Consider the following 21,115-nt stretch of genomic DNA (forward strand, 5'->3'; position numbering starts at 1 on the left):
GGGACAGGGGCTGGTATTTATATCCCATGCAACCATGAATAGGCCCTCTTTACCAGGATTGGCCTGGCAGCGTCCACCCACCTATCCATAAACTGGCAAAAGGACCAGGTTCCATTTTGACATGCTGTGGGCATTACATTATTTGCCCCTTTTCTTTAGAGGGCTGGGAATGAGTTTTTCTCTCACTGTCAGATTGGCTGAAGCAAGATATGTATTTTTTGCCTTCCAAAAGCTGGTCTGGGACCTGGTAGGGTGGAGTAGGGGGATTAAATATTAAATTGCGACTTTATAACGTAAAATTTGTGGGGGACATGCAGTGCAGGATATGGATATGGTTACCACAGAAAATGGATTGGAAAAGGATTTGAAGGAAAGCATCCCTTTCTTTCAAAGGGAGCTAAATAACGGGTTTGGGAGCTGATCCCCTCCTTCCTGCACTCTACAATTTGTTGCCAGGTACTTCCAGATATTATAAGTGAATAAAGATGCAGCCTCATTAAACCATATCCATGACCTCCTGTCTGTCTTCTGGCTTGGATAGACAAAAGGTAGTGCCGGGAGGACATTGTTTTATAAAGAAAGCAGATCTTTAAAACTGTTTTGCTTTCTTTTTTTGTTTGTTTGCTGTAATGTTTTAATTTAAGTTCAGGTTTGTTAAGTGTTTTTGGAATGGTCAGGTACCAGAGTAGGTATGGGAAGTACTAAATCAGAGATTAGTGGTAGAAAGTTAGAAGAAAGTAACTTAGAAAGCTGCATTACAAACAAGGCCCAAATTGTTAAATATATAGCCGATTACTTCATTTACTTAGATGCTGTTAATTAAAATAAAGAGAATACAAAATGTTGGCTAATGTAACTCTTTAATGTTCATGGATTAGAAATATAACTCCTAAGTGGCAGATCTATGTGACGCCACTAGTGGCTTGTACATGTTCAACTGTAACAACTTACCGCCATCACATATATTTATGCTATACCCTGACCTCCATTTTTATTTTATTTTTTTCAATCCGTTTTGGTGATTATAAATTCTTTGGTTAAGGAATTGTCACACAATAAAATATACTAATAAACCCTGTTATAGTTAGCATCTGGTATTATTAGCATACTTGGGAAGTAATTAACTGAAGCTTTTATCTGTCTCTAGTGTGGTATAAATTGTAATTAAATTATTTGGACTTTGGGATCACCAGTGAGGAAGAAGCACCTAAGAGTCCAACAGGAAATTAGTTAGAAATTTGTCCAGCAAACCACTACATTGAGAGGAAAGAGATAAATAATATGTTTAAATCCAAGCAGCTGAGTAGTAGATTTGTACTGACAAAATCTTTATAGGCATTAATGTGCAAGACCTGTCCACACTACAATTTCAAAACCATAATAGGGTGCTGATCATGTTTTTAAAGTAGATGGATTTCACCACCATTCTCATCTTGAAAATAATAAATTAATAAACCCCTGCTCGATTCTTGAGGCGAGGCATAGGGTTCTGCTAAATATGGATTGTTTCAAGGTTTGCTGGAAAAGCATGTTTTCTGTTTTTCCAGAACACTAGTTCATTATTTTTGTGGGTGATCATATGCCACCTTATATTAGTAAAGCCAGAAATATACATAATATCATCCCATACTGGTTGCCTGATTACTTAACATGAGAGCCGTAAAAATGTGCAGTTGACAGCGATAAATCAGTGTGTGGAATAAGTATTCATTGTGGAAGTGGAACGGAAAAAGGCATCCCTTCCAGACAGTAAAAATGCATTACTGATTTATGGAATTTCATTATTAGTTATAGTGAGTTTGAGTAAGAATACAGAACACATACTAATAAGGCCTTGGTCAAAACTATCTCATAAACTGTCATTATTAGACATTCTTTTCACTGGCATTCTAAAGAATTGTTGATGACCACAGAAATATTTTTCATTTTATTTAGAACAATTATGAATGTGTATCATATTTACTGTATCTTCCTCTTTCATTTCTCAAGTAACCAACTGTGATATTACAGAGAGAGGTTTGACTTTGGTAGAGAATATACAGCAGGACCAGATGAGCAGTTTTAGAGACTAAGATTCTCTTTCATGCAAATATTCTTGGTAATAAACTGGAAAGAAAACTTTATCATACATGAGCCAAATTGTTTTAAATAAAATGCATTTTAATAATGATTCAAGAAGCACTTGAAATGTTTGTCGATTCAGCCACTAAGCTGCTGTGGTATATTTTAATATACGGGTCTGTGGTCCTTTGTGGCAGACAAGCAATGACTCAATCTGCTGGTATTTCTTTACGCACCAGTCATTCTTGGGCCTCTTCATTTTGGATGATACAGTGCAGTCATCCTCTGAGACTCTTCCACAACATGAAATCTCTCAAGTTTGACTTGTGGCTTCTCTACCTCTTACCGATGGGCTGTTAGGCCAAACCTTTTTTTCCCTTCTGGCCCACCGCTGTTGGATAGTTTGCATTTGTGGTTTCTGGAACTATATCCTGAGAGGATTCCAGGGAGTCTCCAGATTCTGCTCTGTCATTGTCTGATTCTATTTACCTTCAGAATTTGGTCTCTAATTCAGAAGCTGCAAATGTGTTATGGCAGCATGAGTATAATTTAATGCTTATAATACTCCTTTCCAAAGTTCTGACATGTCAGAAAGTGGTCCGATTTTGTTGGTCTGAAATTGATGGTTACTGAAACCATTTTACCCCACCGCCAATTTTCCAGCAGTAGCTATGTTTGAACACTAGCTTTTTAACTAATGTTAAAAAATTAACAAGCAGTTGTGGAAATATTCTTCTTCCCACCTTTTTGTTGTAGTTGGTCATCTTTTGCATAATAAGCCATATATAATCTCCCTCCTCACTCAAACTGTGGACTTTACAGAGGACTAAATTATTTAAATTTAATATTTCCTGTTCTAAAATGTAGATGATTTCTTTTTGGTTACTGGTGATCTATGAAACTAGCTCTGGATTACTAGAGGCCATTTTCTGTTTGCTTTGCATTTAAACTAGTGGTATAAAAATGAGCAATGGATTTCCCCTTCATTAGTCTCACTCTACAGATTCCAATATAAGTTGTGTACATGTACTCAGAAGCCCTTTAAAGTGGTAAGATCTTCAGGCAGACCCTTTATCCCTGTGTGTGTACAGTGATTTTTTTTCCCTAAAAGGGAATTTGACAGTAGAATTAAGTATAAAAATAGCAGACATATTTTGAAATACTTACCTGTAATCATCATTAATAGTTTGTTTAGTAAAGTGGCTGCCATAATCTGTTGTTGTCAAACAAAGGAGTCTGGTGAGATGAATAAAATAAAAATTTTAAAGAAACCTGTGCCTTTATGGAAGTTTAAAGAGATTCGTGTCTTATAGCAATAAAAGTATTTGTCACTAGCAAGAGTAATATTCAACAGATTCAAAAAAAATGGCATAAACTTGAACTTCCTTGGCTTCTTACATGTAGAACTGAATTATTTTGAAAAAAATATGCTGTTTATTTTAAAAAATAAATTCCAAATATTGAAGTTGGATTTATTATCTTTTATCTTATTAACCAGTAACATTTTGTTGAATTTTCCTTCCAGCTTTAGAGAACGCATTTAGCACTGTGTCCCCCCCACCTCCATACCAATAGAACTTCTTTATACAGCAGGTAATAGGAGTAATAATGGAAACCTTTTAGGCATCTTTCTTTGCCTACAAGGAAATAAGTTCACACATTTTTTTGGGGGGTGAGGGTTAGTTGGGAGGGGATAAACTAAACAGGAAGACAAGGAATATAGGGGGAAGGTGAAGGGAAGCGGCTAGAGAAGGTGGGCAGGGGAGGCAGATGTGGAGTGAGGCTGAGTGAATAGACTGTAAAGAAGGGGGCAGGGAGGGGGTTGGAACAAACAGCAAATGAGCAGAGAGAGAATGTCCAGTTAACCGTGGAAAAAAATGCATTGAAGACATCAATGGTCTCTGCTTGAGCTGAAGCTGCTGATTCCAGTCTTTGGCTGGCTCTTCCCTGCAGTTTCTTTCTCTGAAGCCACAGGATGGAGGAGGAGGAAGGATGGCCCTAGGTCTTAATTCACCCAAAGTAGGGGTCTCCCTGCACAGTTTTGTGGGGTCAGAGTGAGGAGGATTTCTGGGAAAGGGGTCTCCGAGGCTCCCATTTTATCTCCTGCATCTTCCAACCAGTGCATCACTACCTGCTCATGCTGCTTCTGCAGTAAATGTATTAGAATTCAGGTGTTAGGATGGATTAGCCTTAATTTCACAACACACTGTAGATTGTACAATTAATCCTGTTTTATTTTGGCCTTCTGGATCTAAAATTGATGTGTTCAGCTTGTTGACTGCAAATCAAACAGGAATGTTTGTAAAGGTGTATGTCATGAATAGGGCCCTATCAAATTCACGCCCATGAAAAATGCATCACAGATTGTGAAATCTGGTGTCCCCCCATGAAATCTGGTCTTTTGTATGCTTTTACTCTATACTATACAGATTTCACAAGGGAGACCAGTGTTTCTCAAGTTGGGGTCCTGACCCAAAAGGGAGCTGCAAGGGGTGGGCACAAGCTTATAGGGGAGGGGTTCCCACAATATTTGTACCCTTACTTGCCGCCTGCCTTCAGAGCTGGGTGGCCAGAGAGCAACGGCTGTTGGCTGGGTGCCCAGCTCTGAAAGCAGCACCCCACCAGCAGCAGTGCAGAATTAAGGCTGGCAACAGCATACCTTATCATCCTTCCTTGTGCGCTGCAGCCTTTAGAGCTGGGCGGCAGGAGTGTGGCAGCTGTTGACTAAGGGCCCAGCTCGGCAGGCAGCAGTGCAGAAGTAAGTGTGGCAATTCCATACCATGCCCTCCTTACTTCTGTGCTGCTGCTGGTGGCGGCTCTGCCTTCAGAGCTGGGCTTCTGGCCAGCAGCCGCTGCTCTCCAGCTGCATAGATCTGAAGGCAGTGCCGCTGCCCGCAGCAGTGCAGAAGTAAGGGTAGCAGTACTGCAACCTCCCCTACAATAACATTGCAAACCCACCCCCCCAAACTCTTTTTCGGGTCAGGACCCCTAAAATAATAACACCATGAAATTTAAGATTTAAATAGCTGAAATCATGAAATTTATGATTTTTAAAATCCTATGACTGTGAAATTTACCAAAATGGATCATGAATTTGGTAGGGCCCTAGTCATGAATTAAAAGTATTAGAGGTGGTTTTGGCCATTGATATATTTTGAGCTTTTCATGTTGGGAAGATATTTGAGCTTTATTGCTCTTCATTCTCCCCCCCGCCCCGCACTGTGATAAGAATGTGCAGCTATAAAGCATTCAGTAACTTCATTTTCTGTTTCTTATATTTACTTCTTAAAATTACACCTCAAGTGTTGCATTCACCAATGTCTATAATATATTCTGCCCAAATAGGGGCTTTGTGAGCAAGTATAGTATTTTTTTTACTTTATTTTTTTAAGAAAATGCTGTTTTCCTTCATTTATGTTTAAAGATAAAAATATGTTGATGATTAGCTTTAGTCTTCAGTATGATATAGGTTCTTCAAATTAAATTCCATTTTTAAGGGATTCTCTAGCTGCATACTGTATACATACCTTCTGTCCTATTTTGTTTCCATTTTCTCTTTGGCCAACATAACTTTTCTTAAAATGTTGAAACGATCATTTCCCAGACTATACAATGGGCATACTGTCCAAGTAAATTTGTTCTAGGCAACAGAGAGGCTGGTATATTTTAAATCTCTGATGTTATTGTACATAGAAAAATGGAGACTGTGTCTTTAATGGAAGCAAAAGGTTATCTTTCTGTGGCCTTTGTGTGTATGTGCTGATGTGAATGTAGGCAGCCAGACAGGCAGTGTGTGCAAAGAGACTAGGGAACTGGCTGTGGATCGATAGAAATAGTGTGAAGTGAATTAATGTGAGGCAGGCAGTCTGTCTGTCATAAGGATTGCAGGGAATGTGGGGCAGTGCTGGTCAGTCACTGCAGAAATCTGTTTCCAATAAATTTAAACCCTCTGTCTGAAAATAAACTGCAGACATTCTCATGCGCCCATTGTTAAAACCCAATTAATTTGGATAATTATATATATCAAATCATTGCCCCATTGTGTTTTAATTAGAAATTTTGAAAGATGCAATTGTATGAAATTGAAGAGATAAAACTTTTAAAAATGAATTTATTTAATTTGCTTAAATATGAATGATAATCCATATTATCCCTACAGAAGAAAACAAATCATTAGTGATTTAAAATTAATATATTTCTAACAGTTTATATGCATCTTTTTGCATTGATTTCAATTGGAGTTTTGATTCAGCTCACTCCCAAGCTTAGATAAAAGAGGGGAGGGTCCTGCAATTGGTTTTGCAATCACTGAGATACAGCTTTCCTTCAACAAAAACAATTCAGTTAAATCAAACCTTAAGAGTGCAGATGGAGCTCAAAATCCAAATATAACACATCTCAGTGAAAGCAAAAAGAAAGCTGAGATCTCGAGACATTGAATCCTGACTATCAAATCTGTAACAAGTAGGCACATAGAATGTAAGTATTTTGTATAGTACTGGAAATCTGGCGCAGTTTACATGAGAAATGAAAAAAAACCATCTGAACATACTTGGCATCAGTGAGATCAAATGGGCAGGAAGTGGCAAGATGATGCTACAAAGAGGAACGCATGAAAGAGGAGGAGGAATGATGCTAAATGACATCTCAGTGAAGACCCTGCTGGCTTGGGAACCAGTGAGTGACAGACTAGCAACGTCTGGACTGCAAGGAAGACATGTCAAGTGTACAGTAATCCAGGTATGTGCAACAACAGACTCTGCAGGTGACAGTGAAAAGGATACATCCTACAAGCAGGTGCAGCAAGTATTGGATGTCAGGCTTAACCATGACATTATGCTGATGACAGGCAACGTCAATGTACAAATCGGCAACAACTATGCTGGTTTGGAAGGAGTCATGGACACAGCAGTGGAAGATATCCAAACTAATAATAGTGAACAGCTTTTGAATCTATGTGGCACAAACACCCAAGGAATAGGAGGCAATCTCTTCCAACACAAGAGGAGAGACAAGTTCACATGGAGATCACCAGTCAATGTGACTTTCAATCAGATAGAGCATGTGTGTATATCTGTCTAAGAGATGTGTGTCTTTGAGGGGTGTCAGAGTCAGCAGAGAAGCAGATGTTGGCTCAGAACATTCTTTTAGTGGCCACATTACAACTTAAACTCAAAAAGAGCACTAAGACAGATGAAAAGAATGTTATAGCAATAGAGACAAAGGACAAAGAAAAACAGCTCAGATTCCTGATTGCCTGTAGCAACCTTTCCAGTAGTTTACAGGACTAGGCTGTTAAGAAAGTCTGGAAGACAGATGGTCAAACTGGTAGAAGATGGTAGTTGAGACAGCAGAGGAAGTAGTAGACTTCCAAAGAAGGCGGAAGAAAGATGTATGGATTACATCTGGAACATGGGCAATGACTGATGAATGAAAAGCTCAGAAGGCAAAAAAGAAACAGTGCAAGACACAGGAAGAACTCCTAGACAGAGATGAAAGAGAAAAAGAGAAGAGATGAAGGCAAGATAGAAATGCCTTTTTTCGGGAGAAGGCTAAGAGGCCTACAAAGCAGCTAAGAGGGGAGACCTCAAGCAGCTCTATACAATAGTGCATGACCTCTCTCACCAGACCGTCACAGGTGATGACTATCAAGGATTTTCATGGATAGATGTTGAAAATGCAGGAAGAACAAGTCAAATAATGAAAGAACATTTTCATTTTATATTAAACTGTCCAGATCCTGCACAGGTTCTAGAAAAATGCCAGTGCAAAGTTAGAAATAAAAGGACCAATAACACTATGAAAGGCCTCAAATGGGGAAGTTCCTGGGGTTGACAGAATTCAAGCAAAGGTACTAAAGTCAGGAAGCAAAATTCTGATTGAAATCTAACAAAACTCTAACAAAATATGGATGAAAGAAAAATGGTATTACTGTGGCATTGCCAAAAAATGGTGATCTTACTCTATGCATAAAGTGGAGAGGTATAGTACTGCTATCAGTCCTGGGCAAAGTATTGGATACTGTTATGCTAAATAGAATGAAAAAAACAGTGTATCGAATATTACGAAAAAAACAGGCTGGATTCCATCCAGGTAGACGATATTATGAGCAGCTATCCAGTCTTTGATAGATGATCAAAAAAGCTACTGCTTGGCAAAAACCCATCTTATCAACTTTTAAAAAGTGTTTAGTAGTGTCTACGGTGAGACCCTGCAGAATATTGTTAAGAGCTACTGGATACCGAACAAACTTATCAACATATAAACTTCTTATTATGATGGAAGTAGATGTGCAGCAAGATCAGATACAGGTCAGCGTGAGTGGTTTGATATTGTGAGTGGAGTTAGACGAGGGTGTGTGTTATTACCAATCCTCTTTGCATTAGCAGTCGACTGGCTGATGAAATGAACAACGAAAGGCATCATGCAGGTTTAAATGGGTAACAGAAACTAGTGACTCACCATTGCTTTACTGAGTACATAGTGAAACAGAATGGTTGTCCTTCCTAGAACAGGAAGCAGCAAACATTAGATTGAAAGTAAATGAGGAGGAAAATAAAGATGTTTGAAGGTAGGAAACTGGATAACAGACGTAAAGGTATCTGTGGACAGAAAAGAAATATAACAGACAGAAGAGTTCTGCTGTCTAGGAAGAGTGATGACATTTGAAGGAGATTGTGATAAAGATATTCATACTAGATTAGGAAAAGCAAACACCACTTTCAGAAGGATGAACAACATCTGATCAAATAGAGATCTCCACACCAAATGAAAGGTCAGATTATACCATGTGATTGTACAGAGCACGCCACTGTACAGAGCAGAGAGTTGGCCGACGATAGTGGCTAACAAAAAGAGTGTATGTGAGAGTAATGGACCTGGTCGAGCAGTACATGTTAGAAAATATCACCGAAGAGGGAATGCTCAGGTGGTTGGGACCTATACACTGAATGGAAGATGGGAGACATGCTAAGCAAGCATTGAACTGAATATCTGAAGGAGGAAAAAGAAAGTGAGACAAGCCAAGGGAGAAGTGGTAGAAGACAGTGACAGATGATATTGAATGAACTGGCATCACCTGGGAAGAAGTGTTGCAACTAGCAAGTGACCCTGGTTGCTGGAGGAACTGGACTCCCTGTTGTGTTAGCGGCCCAGGAACTAAGGCCTCAGGCAAGGTAAGGATAGCATGACTGGGCTCTAAGGAGTTAGGGCTTGTCTATTCAGCACAATGCATACTAGAGGGTGTGATCTCAAAAGCACCCCAACGTGTTGCTCACTAACTGGTCTTTGGTGTATGTTAACGTACGTGTGCTTGATCCTTTTACTTTTGGAAGATTTCAGTTATAAGAGCAGAAAAATACAACTGAAATAATATTGCATTGCACAATATTAATGTATTTAAGTGAATGATAAATAGATTAGACAGCTATATTTAATATTTTGATTAATACACATATTGGATATCACACATTGGTGAAATCACTCATAGTAAAATAAGTTTTCCATTAGATTTAGTATATTATTTGGCTTATTTTGAACATGCATTCAGGTTTTTATGAGATATTTAAGACACTTTTTAGGTGTTATTTTTAGCAATTATCTAAAAAGCATTGGAGTACAGGAATACATGTTCCTGATTACTGGATTTTCATTGAGTGGAAGAAATATTTTTTTGTATATCTGATGTAAACCAACACATGCCTGGGCATTCTTTTAATGTTATCCTTTTTATTTATCCTTATTAAGCCTAGGTATTGTAGCACATATCAAATGGAACATCACCCTCCTTTTGGTGATGGACAGATTCATGGTTGCCATAATGCTTATGCAAACCAGTATTCACTAAGGGTGCTATCCAATAAAAAGTTATCTTTTGGGGCCACGGTACCATGAGCTTCTGATAACTTATAGTTATCAGTTATACATCCGCCGAGACTGTACCTTACTTGAGGAGGAGCTTCCATCTCAGAAGAGGCTTCCTAATGCATTTTTCAGGATTAAGCAACCATTCAAATCTATCCTCTTCCTGGGATGGGAAAAGAAATGGAAGAATTGCAGACACTGCCTAGCCCTGGGGTCTTAAGAATCATGTTGGGGGATGCATCAGACATGTTTGCTGTGCCTTCTGACATCCTAATGTAAGGAAGTGGGTTCTGCATAGAGTGCTTAGGAATAAGTGGGCCATATTCTAGATTGCTGCATGCAGAACATGGAATTTATGAAGCTCCTTGTTGCAGAGTGGTTTTATTTGTTTGCCTTTATGCAGAGGACCAATGTGTTCTCTGGCTCAGTAGAGATGTGTATTCATGCATGTTTTTGTTTGTTCAGTGCATAGGTTGTTATGATTATTTAGATAGCATAATAGGTGTGAGGTGGTGCTCCTTTATGGAGGGTTTGATTGTTAAGGATGCCTTCTCAAAAGAGGCTGAAATTAGGGCATGCATTCCTGGGAGGGAAGGTGGTTTCCTACATGTTGATCTTTCTGTTGTAAATTCTACAAAAAGTTTATTATGTCTTTTGAGTTTTCTGTGTAGTTTTTGTTTAGCTTTGTGTAATAGATTATTAACCGGGAGTGTTTGCAATGGGTTTCTATCTGAAATCTGTGAGACTTTCTAGTTTTTTGTTGTAGATGTTCATCATTAAAACAATTATTTATCTACACAAAATTGATCTGAGACAGCAGGGAAGATTTGGGAAGACACTGGATAGCAATGAGTGAGGGGGATGGCAGCTCACTCACTATAGAGTTAAGAGTTCTTAAGTAGAGTAATTTCCCAACAGACAAATGGAGAGGCTCAAATTTTTGCATTTATGGTTGAATTTGGAATGTCAAATGATCACTCTCAAATTGGGTGTAGGCAGTTTCCCCTTAATGGCTCAAAAATTAGCAGGCAAATGAATTTTTTCCCACTAAAATCTCATTATATTTAAGCCCATTTCATGATTTGGGGGAACCAATTCCTGACTTTTGAATACATGTATTTGGCAATACTGCTTCTATGTCCGTCAATGCAGTTATCACTTCTCTTTAGTCCTAGCCTTCCTTCTTGACCTAGCTGTTAAAAGGTGTAAGGATAGGGACAATCTGGTGGGCAGAGAGCCCTTAAAAAGTAGCACCAGTTACAAAGCCAGCACCTCTGTCTGACAAACTCCCCATGGTTCATCACAGGGGGAATTCCTCTGTGAGTGCCCCAGGATCCCATCTCGTGGCTTGGGGGATCACTGGTGTGAAGAGAGAAATAGGGATTGTGTAGATTTGCATGGGGATGTGACATCCAGCGTTAAACTCTTTTTCTAAAATATGGAAGTTCACCAGCATTAGTGTGAAATTGTTAAGGTTGCTTCACACAAAATCACAAAAGCACAGGAAATGAAAAGTAAAGTTTCCTATATGCCTTCTAATCTTCCACTCAATCATACACCTTACCACTTCCACAGTTACTGTACATCACAAACGATGTTAATTTTGTCCCGCTAGTAATGCCAGCCTTCCAGCACCTCCTTACCAGACTAACCCCTCGCAGTACACCAAACTATTGCACTAAATCTGCACAACTAATAACATTTGGGGGGAAAGGGGATATTATGATAAAGGGTGTGTGCCAGAGAGAAGGCTGAAGGATAGTCCGGAATGGGTAGCCTGGTAAAGGAAGCATTGAAATGCTCACATCCCTAGAGGAGCAGAGTTAAAGTTAACAACTGTGGTGTACATTAGTTGTGATAGTGGTAAGATAAAACTATAAACTTTATCTTTTAATAATGTACTGTGTTCCAAAGCTAGTAATTTAGGTGGTCTTCATGTGATCACTACTAGCAGGCTTAGCGAAGTGATACTAGTAACTGTTACTGATTTGGTTGTGTGTTCCGTCCTCTGTCTTTTCATTACCTTCTTTCACTACTCCATCCTTTCAATTTAAGGACAACCACTTATGGAGAAATCTTTTTCTTGTACTTTGGATTTAGAAATTCATTTTTTTTCATGGTGCCCCATATCATATTATAATGACAGCTGAACTAATATTTTGACACAGAATATTTTTTGTGTGTGTGTAAAAAAATGTTTTTTTACGCAAGAGTATACCACAGTGGGGCTGTCCTATTTTGTTTTTCATCAGAGACATAGGAATTGCTGTATCCAACGAGACCAGTGGTCTGTCTAGTCCAGTATCCTGCCTTTGGCAATGGCTTCAGATACTAGTCCAAAAAATCCCGCCACCAAAAAATCATGACATGGGCAATTACTGAATAATTTGCCAATAAGTAGGGTGACCAGATGTCCCGATTTTATAGGGACAGTCCCGATATTTGGGGCTTTTTTTCATATGGGCTCCTATTACCCCCCACCCCCATCCCGATTTTTCATACTTGCTGTCTGGTCACCCTACCCATAAGGGATATTTCTTTGAAACTATATTAGCCAGAAGTTGTCGTGCTCTGAAGCATGAGATTCCACACACCTTCCAAACTCTAGTTTTTAAAAATTCTTTCTGATGTAATTTTCAATGTTCTCATTATATCCATGTAAATGTGCAGTCCTTTTTATAGTTGAATTGCATCAGATGTACAAGAAATATATAAATGCCTTTAATGTTTCTCTTTAGGAGAAATCATTCCTGTGTTTATATTTATAGAAAATTGTATACCATTTTGTCACACTTAGAAAAAAAATCTGATACTAATATATTTTAAAGGAGGCTAAAGGTGTGTCTGTATTTTGTCTCCAAATCTCAATATTAAACCTGCTTTTATATGCTGATATAAAAGGAAAGAACATTTTGAAATTTTATTGGAAAGAAACTTTCCTTAGTGCTGATCAGAAAGAGTATAAAGATATTATTTCAAAGCAATGGCAATTTCTAGTGGGAGAAAATTAAGGTTGTTTGTGATTATAAATTCCAAAAAAAGATCAACTAAAAACAAAATAGTCATTTTTTTAATGTGACTGAATTTGTTTCAGCTGGAGTGACAGCGGAAGCCATTCAGACTGGTAGTGCAAGTCCAGATTCATCAGGGTCAGAAGCCAAAGTTCAGGAAGAAGAGCATGATCTTGTTGATGATGACGTAACAGCAGGTGAGCATGAATATATTTAATAACACTACTATGTTCCTATTGTTGTCCCATTCCTTTTAAATCCTTTAGGCTAGTGTGCGCTTGGAGGGAACATGAATTTGAGCAAAACTATTTAAGAACCCTTTCCCAAGAAAGTATCATTTGAATATGTATTTGAGTGTGTTGTATATTTGTGAATTGGATCTAATGATCTTTTATATTTAACATAAATGTAGAAGCTGAAATTATAAATTAGGATAAAATTTACTGTCAAGCAACAATTATCCTAAAGTACAAAGTACTTGGTTACAAGTATTGCTGAAAAGAAAAGGGTTGTGTTACACGAGGAAGATCATTGCATAAGACAAACTTTAACATTACAGGCTGAAAATTTGCATACATTGCTTCCAGGGATGGGGTACATGTTGATTATGCCCTGACAATGTTAACTTCATCTTTGAGTGATGGTCCCTATGTATTTTCCTTATGAGTACTCATACATGCCATGCACCCCAGTTTGGAAATTCTTCAAAGCAGTGTCCATTGACCCACACATACGCAGTAGCTTCCCTTGTACTCCCAACCAAGGCAGTTTTGGTCGATGCCTCCCCAGTTCCTTCTTACTGCCGCATGTTCTGAGTTGGAATCATGTCCTACTTCACTCTGTGCATAACCTGTATAAAGTAAGATGTTTGTACATAGTTTTATATCTTAGCTTATTAGTTATAGTATAGTATTGTTCCCCCCACCTCCCACCTAATTCCAGTAGGGGGAAATCCTCTCTGGTCCCGGAAGATGATTGAGAAGCTATGCTTACCATCCTTCCAGATATGACCCTCCACGCCAGGGATAATTGGTACCGATTTCCCTTGGGGGCCACCACGACTAATGGATCCCTCCATATTGGGGCCCTTGGGATCCCTGTGGCCAGTGCCTGGATCCCTGTGGCAGGTGCCCAGACCCCTGTCAGGAGTCATACTGCTCCTCCACCTCTCATCAGATGATTCCATCCATGTATAAGCAGGAAGAGCTGGAACCAGTTCCATTTGTACCAACAGTTCCGATGGGTGCCTTTTCATAATTTCCAGATGATGACATCGCTCCTTCATTGCCTTCTTCATCAGATGGTCACCATCATGATATATCAGGAGCTGTTGCAAAGGATCTCTTAACAATCTGCAGATCCCATCAGAAGAGGTCCAGGACCCTTAACACCATCTCTTGGACAATTTGCAACCACAGGGACCGACCAGGGTGGCCCTTCCAATTAACACATCTATATTAGTACTGACCTTAGCAGTTTGGCACATACCAACATCTTGTGACTGTATACCAAAATATATATATATATATATTCTTCCTGTCAAAGGAGCGGACTTTTTTTCCCATCCTGCCCCCAATTTGTTGGTAATACAGGCAGCTATGGAAAGAGCTTGGTTGCACTACCAGAAATCGTCCCAACAGATAAGGGCTCAAAGAGACTGGACCTCCTGGGTAGGAAGGTCTTCTCTTTTAGAGGTCTTCAATTTTGTATAGCTAATTATTAAGTTTTATTAGCAAAATATGAGGTTAGTGGCACAGTTGGTTCCCCAGGCTGCAATAGATGCTGCAGATTCAGTGTCCAGAAGTTTGGCCACAGAACTGATCACATGAAGGGACTCGTGACTGTAGTCATCAGGCTTTCCTAGAGAGATCCAAAACACCATCCAAGACCTCTTCTTCAATGAATCCAACCTTTTAATGAAAAGATGGATGAATTCCTGCAGTCTCTAAAAGACTCAAGATCCATTCTGAAATCCATGGGGATTTACACTCCAGCCACCCCAGAGGAAACACTAGAGACAGCCCTTTAGACCACGACCACCCCTGTGGCATGCTCCATATGTCCACCTGAGCCTCTGCATAAATGACAGAGAATTCAGGGATCCTGTTTCGTGGCTCTCTGTACTGCCACAGCCTCCACTTACTCCTAACCGCAGGCCAAGAGTCATTTTTGACATGCAGGTCGAGACCTGCATACCACCCTCAGTGGCACCTACTTCCTCTTCTGTCATCTTTGGAGGCCATCTTACTTTCTTCGCCCACAACTGGAACAAGATCTCCACAGATAGTTGGGTCCTGCAGATTATCCATCAGTGATACTCCACAGAGTTTCTTTTCTTCTCTCCTCACAAACCATCTTCCTGATCCCTCTTCGGAGAGCGCTCTCACCAATTGATCAACAGGAAACGGAATACCTTTTACGGTGGGGGACAATAGAACGTGTCCCACCTCAGTATCAAGGCAAAGGGTTCTACGCTCCATATTTTCTAATCTCCAAAAAAAGACGGAGGGTGGAGACCCATCCTGGAACTTCGGCAATTCAACATCTTTATTCGAAAGCTGAAATTCAGGATGATTGCGCTGGCATCTATAATCTCTTCCCTTCAGGAGGGAATGTGGTTTGCAGCTCTTGACAGGAAGAATGCATATGTCCATATAAATGTTGATCCGTCTCACAGGAAGTTTCTGTGCTTCATTGGCCAAGAGCACTACCAGTTTCATGTCCTCGCCTGAGGGCTCTCTACAGCCCCCAGGGTATACACTAAAGTTTTCCCTGTGGTAACAGCCCAGATTCAATACCAGGGTTATACAGTATTTCAATACCTGGATGACTGGCTCCTAGTGGGCTGATCTCATCAGGAAGTCATGTCAGCAATGGGACCTCTTCAGTACTTTCTTTCTACTTTAGGTGTTAGTACATTTTATTACCCCCAAGGACAATAACTTTTATGGGAGCATGGCTGTACTCAGTCTCTGCAAGAGCATTTCTTTCCATAGACAGGTTTTACACAGTGAGCAATCTGATCTTTTGCATCACCCGCAAACTATGGTGCGCCGGTGTCTTTCTCTGTTAGACTACATGGCTGCATTCACCTACATGATGCCATTCACCAGATTCAGTTGCGGTGACTGCAAGCTTGGTTCCATTCGACCTACCAACCACACAGGGATTGCATTGACTCCAAGGTCATTGACTCCAAGGTCACAGTTCCCACCAGAGTTATGACCTCCCTTGCTTGGTGGTCCACCCCAAACAAATTCCTGGTGGAACTCCCTTCAACCCTCCCATACCAAGGGCCACCATTCTGACAGATGCCTCCCTTCCAGGGTGGGGTGTTCACCTGGACTACCACACTGCTCAGGGCACCTGGACCCTGTGTGCATTCACACAACGTGCAGTCAATCTATGGAACTCCTTGCCAGAGGATGTTTTGAAGGCCAAGACTATAACAGGGTTCAAAAAAGAACTAGATACGTTCATGGAGGATAGGTCGATCAATGGCTATTAGCCAGGATGGGCAGGGATGATATTCCTAGTCTCTGTTTGCCAGAAGCTGCGAATGGGACACAGGAGATGGATCATTTGATGATTACCTGTTCTGTTAATTCCCTCTGGGGCACCTGGCATTGGCCACTGTGGGAAGACAGGATACTGGGCTAGATGAACCTTTGGTCTGACCCAGTATGGCCGTTCTTATGTTTTTAAAAGAGGCCGGGCTACACATAAACTTACTGGAACTGAGAGCAATCCACCTTATGTGCAAGGCCTTTCTTTCCCTCATACGCTTACTCCATGTAAAAATAACGTTTATCACCACAGTGGTCTATATAAACAAGCAGGGAAGAGAAAGATCTCATCCCCTTTACTTGGAAACAGTCAGACTTCGGAGGTGATGTATCAGAAACCATATTACGATATGGTATTTACAACTTTCTGTCAGGCAGGTTAAGCAAAAGCTTCTCTGTAGACCGCAAATGGGAGCTCCACCACACAGTTCTAAACAACATATTAGCACAATGGGGTATTCCACTAAGGGACCTCTTTGCACCTCAGACGAATGGAAAGCTTTCCATGTATTACTCCAGGAGAGTCAAGGGCTGCAGTTCCCACAGTCATGCTCTCCTGCTGTACTGGACGAATAACGTCAGATATACCTTTTGTCCCAACTACCACAGGTTGAACAGAAGCTCCATGGTGACAGAGCCACCATCCTCCTCTTAGCACCCTACTGGTCCAGACAGTTCTGGTTCACAGAATTCCTAACACACCTATCTATCATGATCTGCCTATTTTAAGACCTCCTAATCCAGGATGGGGGGTGGGAAATCAAGCACCCTAACCAAGGCTCACCCCACCTCACAGCCTGGTGTTTGGATGGTGTCGGAAATAGAATGATAATGCTCCACCCCGTTCTGGAAATCCTTAACCAAAGTGAAAAAGTTTCTACTAGGTCCTGCTACTTGGCTAAATGGCGTCACTTTTTGGCCTGGGCACATCGCCACCAATATTCACTTCATATTGTGGGCATTCTAGTTGCCCTAGACTATCTCCTTTCCTCAAAGAGTTCTGGTCTGGCCCCTAGTTCACTGTAGGGGCACCTAGCAGTGATTAGTGCCTTCCTCCCTCTGTTTGAGGGATGTTCTGTCTTTACATAACTGGCTACTGTACGATTTATGAAGGGCTTGATCAGGACCTTCCCACCAATCGTTAAACCTACACTTCAATGGGACTTTTACCTTGTTCTGTAAACACTCACAGGTCTGCTTTTTGAAACTATCACAATGTGTGCCATGACCCACTATCACAATGTGGCAGCATGACCCATGAAGGTGGTGTTTTTAACGGCATCACTTTGGCCAGAAGGGTCAGTGAGCAAGGAGCCATGATGGCAGACCCTCCTTATACAGTATTTCTCAAAGAGAAGATCTCCCTTAGGATACTTCCAAAATAACTTCCCATGATTGTTTCTGAGTTCTACATTATTATACTTACCTGTATTTTTCCTGAAACCCCATAGTTCTTCCAAAGACAGGAGACTTCACTCCCTCATCGTCAGGCACGCCCTGGCATTCTACCTGCAAAGAACCAAACTCATTAGAAAATTTCTGAGACTCTTTGTTGTCACAGCAGAAAGATTGTACGGACAACCCATATCCTCTCAGAGGATTTCTAAGTGGGCTTCAGGATGCATCTTAGAATGCTACGAAAGAACAAACAGAACCCTCCTCCTGGGGGTATTATAGCTCCTCGTCCTACAACAGAACCCTCCTCCTGGGGGTATTATAGCTCACTCCATGTGATCACAGGTGGCCTTCAGAGCATCCTTATCAGATGTTCCACTACAGGAGATATGCAGAGCGACAACTTGGAGCTTTGTCAACCTATTCACGACACACTACACTCTAACTCAAGCTGAAACTGCAGGAATGGCAGTGCTGCCATCTTCCTCGCACCCTCCCTTCCATCTGAATACTGCTTGCCAGTCACCCACGTGTGCAATACACTTAGGGACCATCACTTGAAGAAGAAATGGAGGGTATTTACTGTAACCTAAGGTGTGGTCTCTATCTGTATTCCACTGCCCACCCTCCATCCCTTCTGCTTCAGATCCTGTTGGATCATGGTAAGAAGAGGAACTGGAGAAGCGCCGACCCACACTGCCTCTTATACCCTCAATCAGGAGCACGAGGGAAGCTTCTGCGCATGTATGAGTCAGTGGACGCTGGTTTGAAAAATTTCCAGACTCAGACAAATGGCACGCATACATACACATGTGGCATACAGATAGAGATCACACTTCACAAAGAACCTCTAGTTACAGTAAGTAATCTCAATTTCTGATCTGACTGCTAAATTACAAAGCAAAAAAAATCTCCTCTATTAATCTATGAAATCACCAATTGTAAAATTGCAACCTGTGGACACAGTCAGCCTCTGTTGTTGTAATAATCCAGTATCTTGATTCTTCTGATCTCCATCTAACAACCTCTTTCAACTGAAAATATTTAAAACCTTTCCACTGGGAAAAGAAGCTAATCTCCCTAGACAACTGTAAAACCATCATTACATGTGGAGTTGACCATGTGTAGCAAACCTATAGTTAATTAACATGGGATCTCCTGTTTTGTCCCCATTTATCTCCTATTATGTTAGAATATAAACATGTTGAGAGAATTAATTTATTTTTGTTACTAGGTTCTCTGACAAGATAAGTTCTCCAGTGTAGTCAGGTCCATATGAAGAAGTGTGGTTTGAAAAGTAACTAGTATTATTTCAGAAGCCTTTGAGGAACTGAAATCATTTCAGTGATTCACAAGCAGAGAAATAGTACTATAATAGTTGCAGACAGAAACAAAATAGCTGTGTCTTCTGTAATTATATTTGCTAGAAAATTCCTATTACTGAGCAAATTTTACCTCCTTCATTTATTTTGCATTATACATGTTCTCAGCTAGTGTCTTAAATCTGGCAAGATCTGGTATGTTCAGTTTACTGCCTGTGAGATGAAATGGCTTATTTCTTAGCAATTATGGTTACTTAAAGAATTGACTTTGTGATGTTTTGATCTTTCACAATTTGACTTATAGATGATATTGAGGGTTTTGAACAAATAAGCACTTTTTAAATCCATGCACAGCAGGTTGAACTACAGTATGTTAAAGATATACAGTACCATCATAACTTGTCACCACTGTTAGATTTTATAGTAGGCAAAGTTGATGAAGTCTAAAGTGTTCTGGTTTATTTAGTTCAAAATATATTATGACTGACCATACAAATATGCAAAATATACAGTATTGCTCTCTTGAATTGAATCTTTCCTTTCATGCCACCTTACATGCTGTGTATTAAAAATGAAGAATATTCAATATCCTCAGAATTTAAATAGCTAAAAGATTTTCTTAACATACCATCAAAGCAACTAGGATACCACAATTTATAGATTGTGTAAGTTACCTTTAGTTTGTGTGACTTGATTGAGCTGTGTATGGATTTTGTGAGGGTTTAAAAGAAAACTATATTTATTTCTATTGACTAGAAGCCTATGTAAATTAGATTATGAAAAATCTGATCGGCATGCTGACAGAAACCCGTATCAAGAAGAGTACATTTATTTTGGGAGCATCCAATGGTTGGAGCATTTGTTCTATAGGGCTTTATGGGCAATGTAGCTAGTAGATTTCTTGATTGTCTGTCTGATTTTCACAATAACTAAAAGGAATACGCTTATTCATTTTTTCTTCCTTTATAAAGGAAATCGTTACTGCATAATTATTTTTGCCAGTTTGTATGCATTATAAGTTGTAAATGTAATATATGTAATATGCAGAATGTATTTCTAGCATTGTTTAATAGCAGTATAATTATTCCTATAAAAGCCAATCATCAGTGAAAAATGCTGTTATGCTTAAGGCATATCTAAATGTAATTAAATCCACATTTAATAGAAAGTTGACTATTATGAAAATGAAAACAAATTATGAAAGTTAGGAGTACTAGAATGTAGATTCACAAGGAAATAGAGACCTCTTTCTTCATATCAGTATTCTCTTTGCCTACCTACTGTTTTCCTACTCCTTGACTCTCCCATCCTTAGAGTTTCTCTTCTTCCTTCCGTGAAACTGTTACTGTAGTGTCAGATAGCACTATTGTGAGCATTGAATGTTGTAGCTGATAAAAGGTTTTGAAGGGAAAGGGAAGCAAGCTTATGAGGAAAGGGAAGAGACAGAAGATGGGCCCTCCTCATATCGGAGAAATTCTAAGACGTGAGCATGCTTTTGCTTTGTGTTACGCTCAGCATTTTCAGGCCAGGAGACCCTAGTATGTGATTGAAGTCCATCTGCAATGATGGGCGTTGGTCAAAAGTAGTAAGGATTCCTGGTTAGTTCACTGCTGGTACAATTTTATATTTGTGTTAGGTAATTAGAATACTTGTGGCATAATTTTATAATTTATAGTTAGAAAAATGGGACCAAAAAAATCTCTCATTTACATATTGAAAGTGATTTGACTTAAAAGGGTAGAAACACAAAGCTAAAAGCTGTATAACTTAAGTTTATGATCATTTGAATATAATTTTTTTCCCAAAAGAATAGTTCTAACTGGGGAATGGGACTAAGAAAAAAATAAAATTGAGCCTTGAATGAAACAATTTCATCTCACCTTGTCATCTTAAAAAT

At 39.7% G+C, this 21,115-nt stretch overlaps 1 protein-coding gene across 5 annotated transcripts in view; it reads left to right on the plus strand.

The window, feature by feature from the left end:
• The window catches only part of WDR7 (WD repeat domain 7), a 359,332-nt gene that overhangs the window by 147,162 nt on the left and 191,055 nt on the right, over window positions 1–21,115 (plus strand). For all 5 annotated transcript variants that reach the window (XR_005600425.1, XM_039544674.1, XM_039544673.1 and 2 more), the window contains one exon: window positions 13,019–13,132. Coding sequence is in view for 4 of the 5 variants with exons in the window: in XM_039544674.1 (XP_039400608.1) it covers window positions 13,019–13,132 (114 nt within the window). In the remaining variant the exon portion in view is untranslated. The remainder of the gene's footprint in view (window positions 1–13,018; window positions 13,133–21,115) is intronic.

The sequence above is a fragment of the Mauremys reevesii genome, linkage group 6 (genome assembly GCF_016161935.1).
Source record: "Mauremys reevesii isolate NIE-2019 linkage group 6, ASM1616193v1, whole genome shotgun sequence".
NCBI classification, from domain to species: Eukaryota; Metazoa; Chordata; order Testudines; family Geoemydidae; genus Mauremys; species Mauremys reevesii.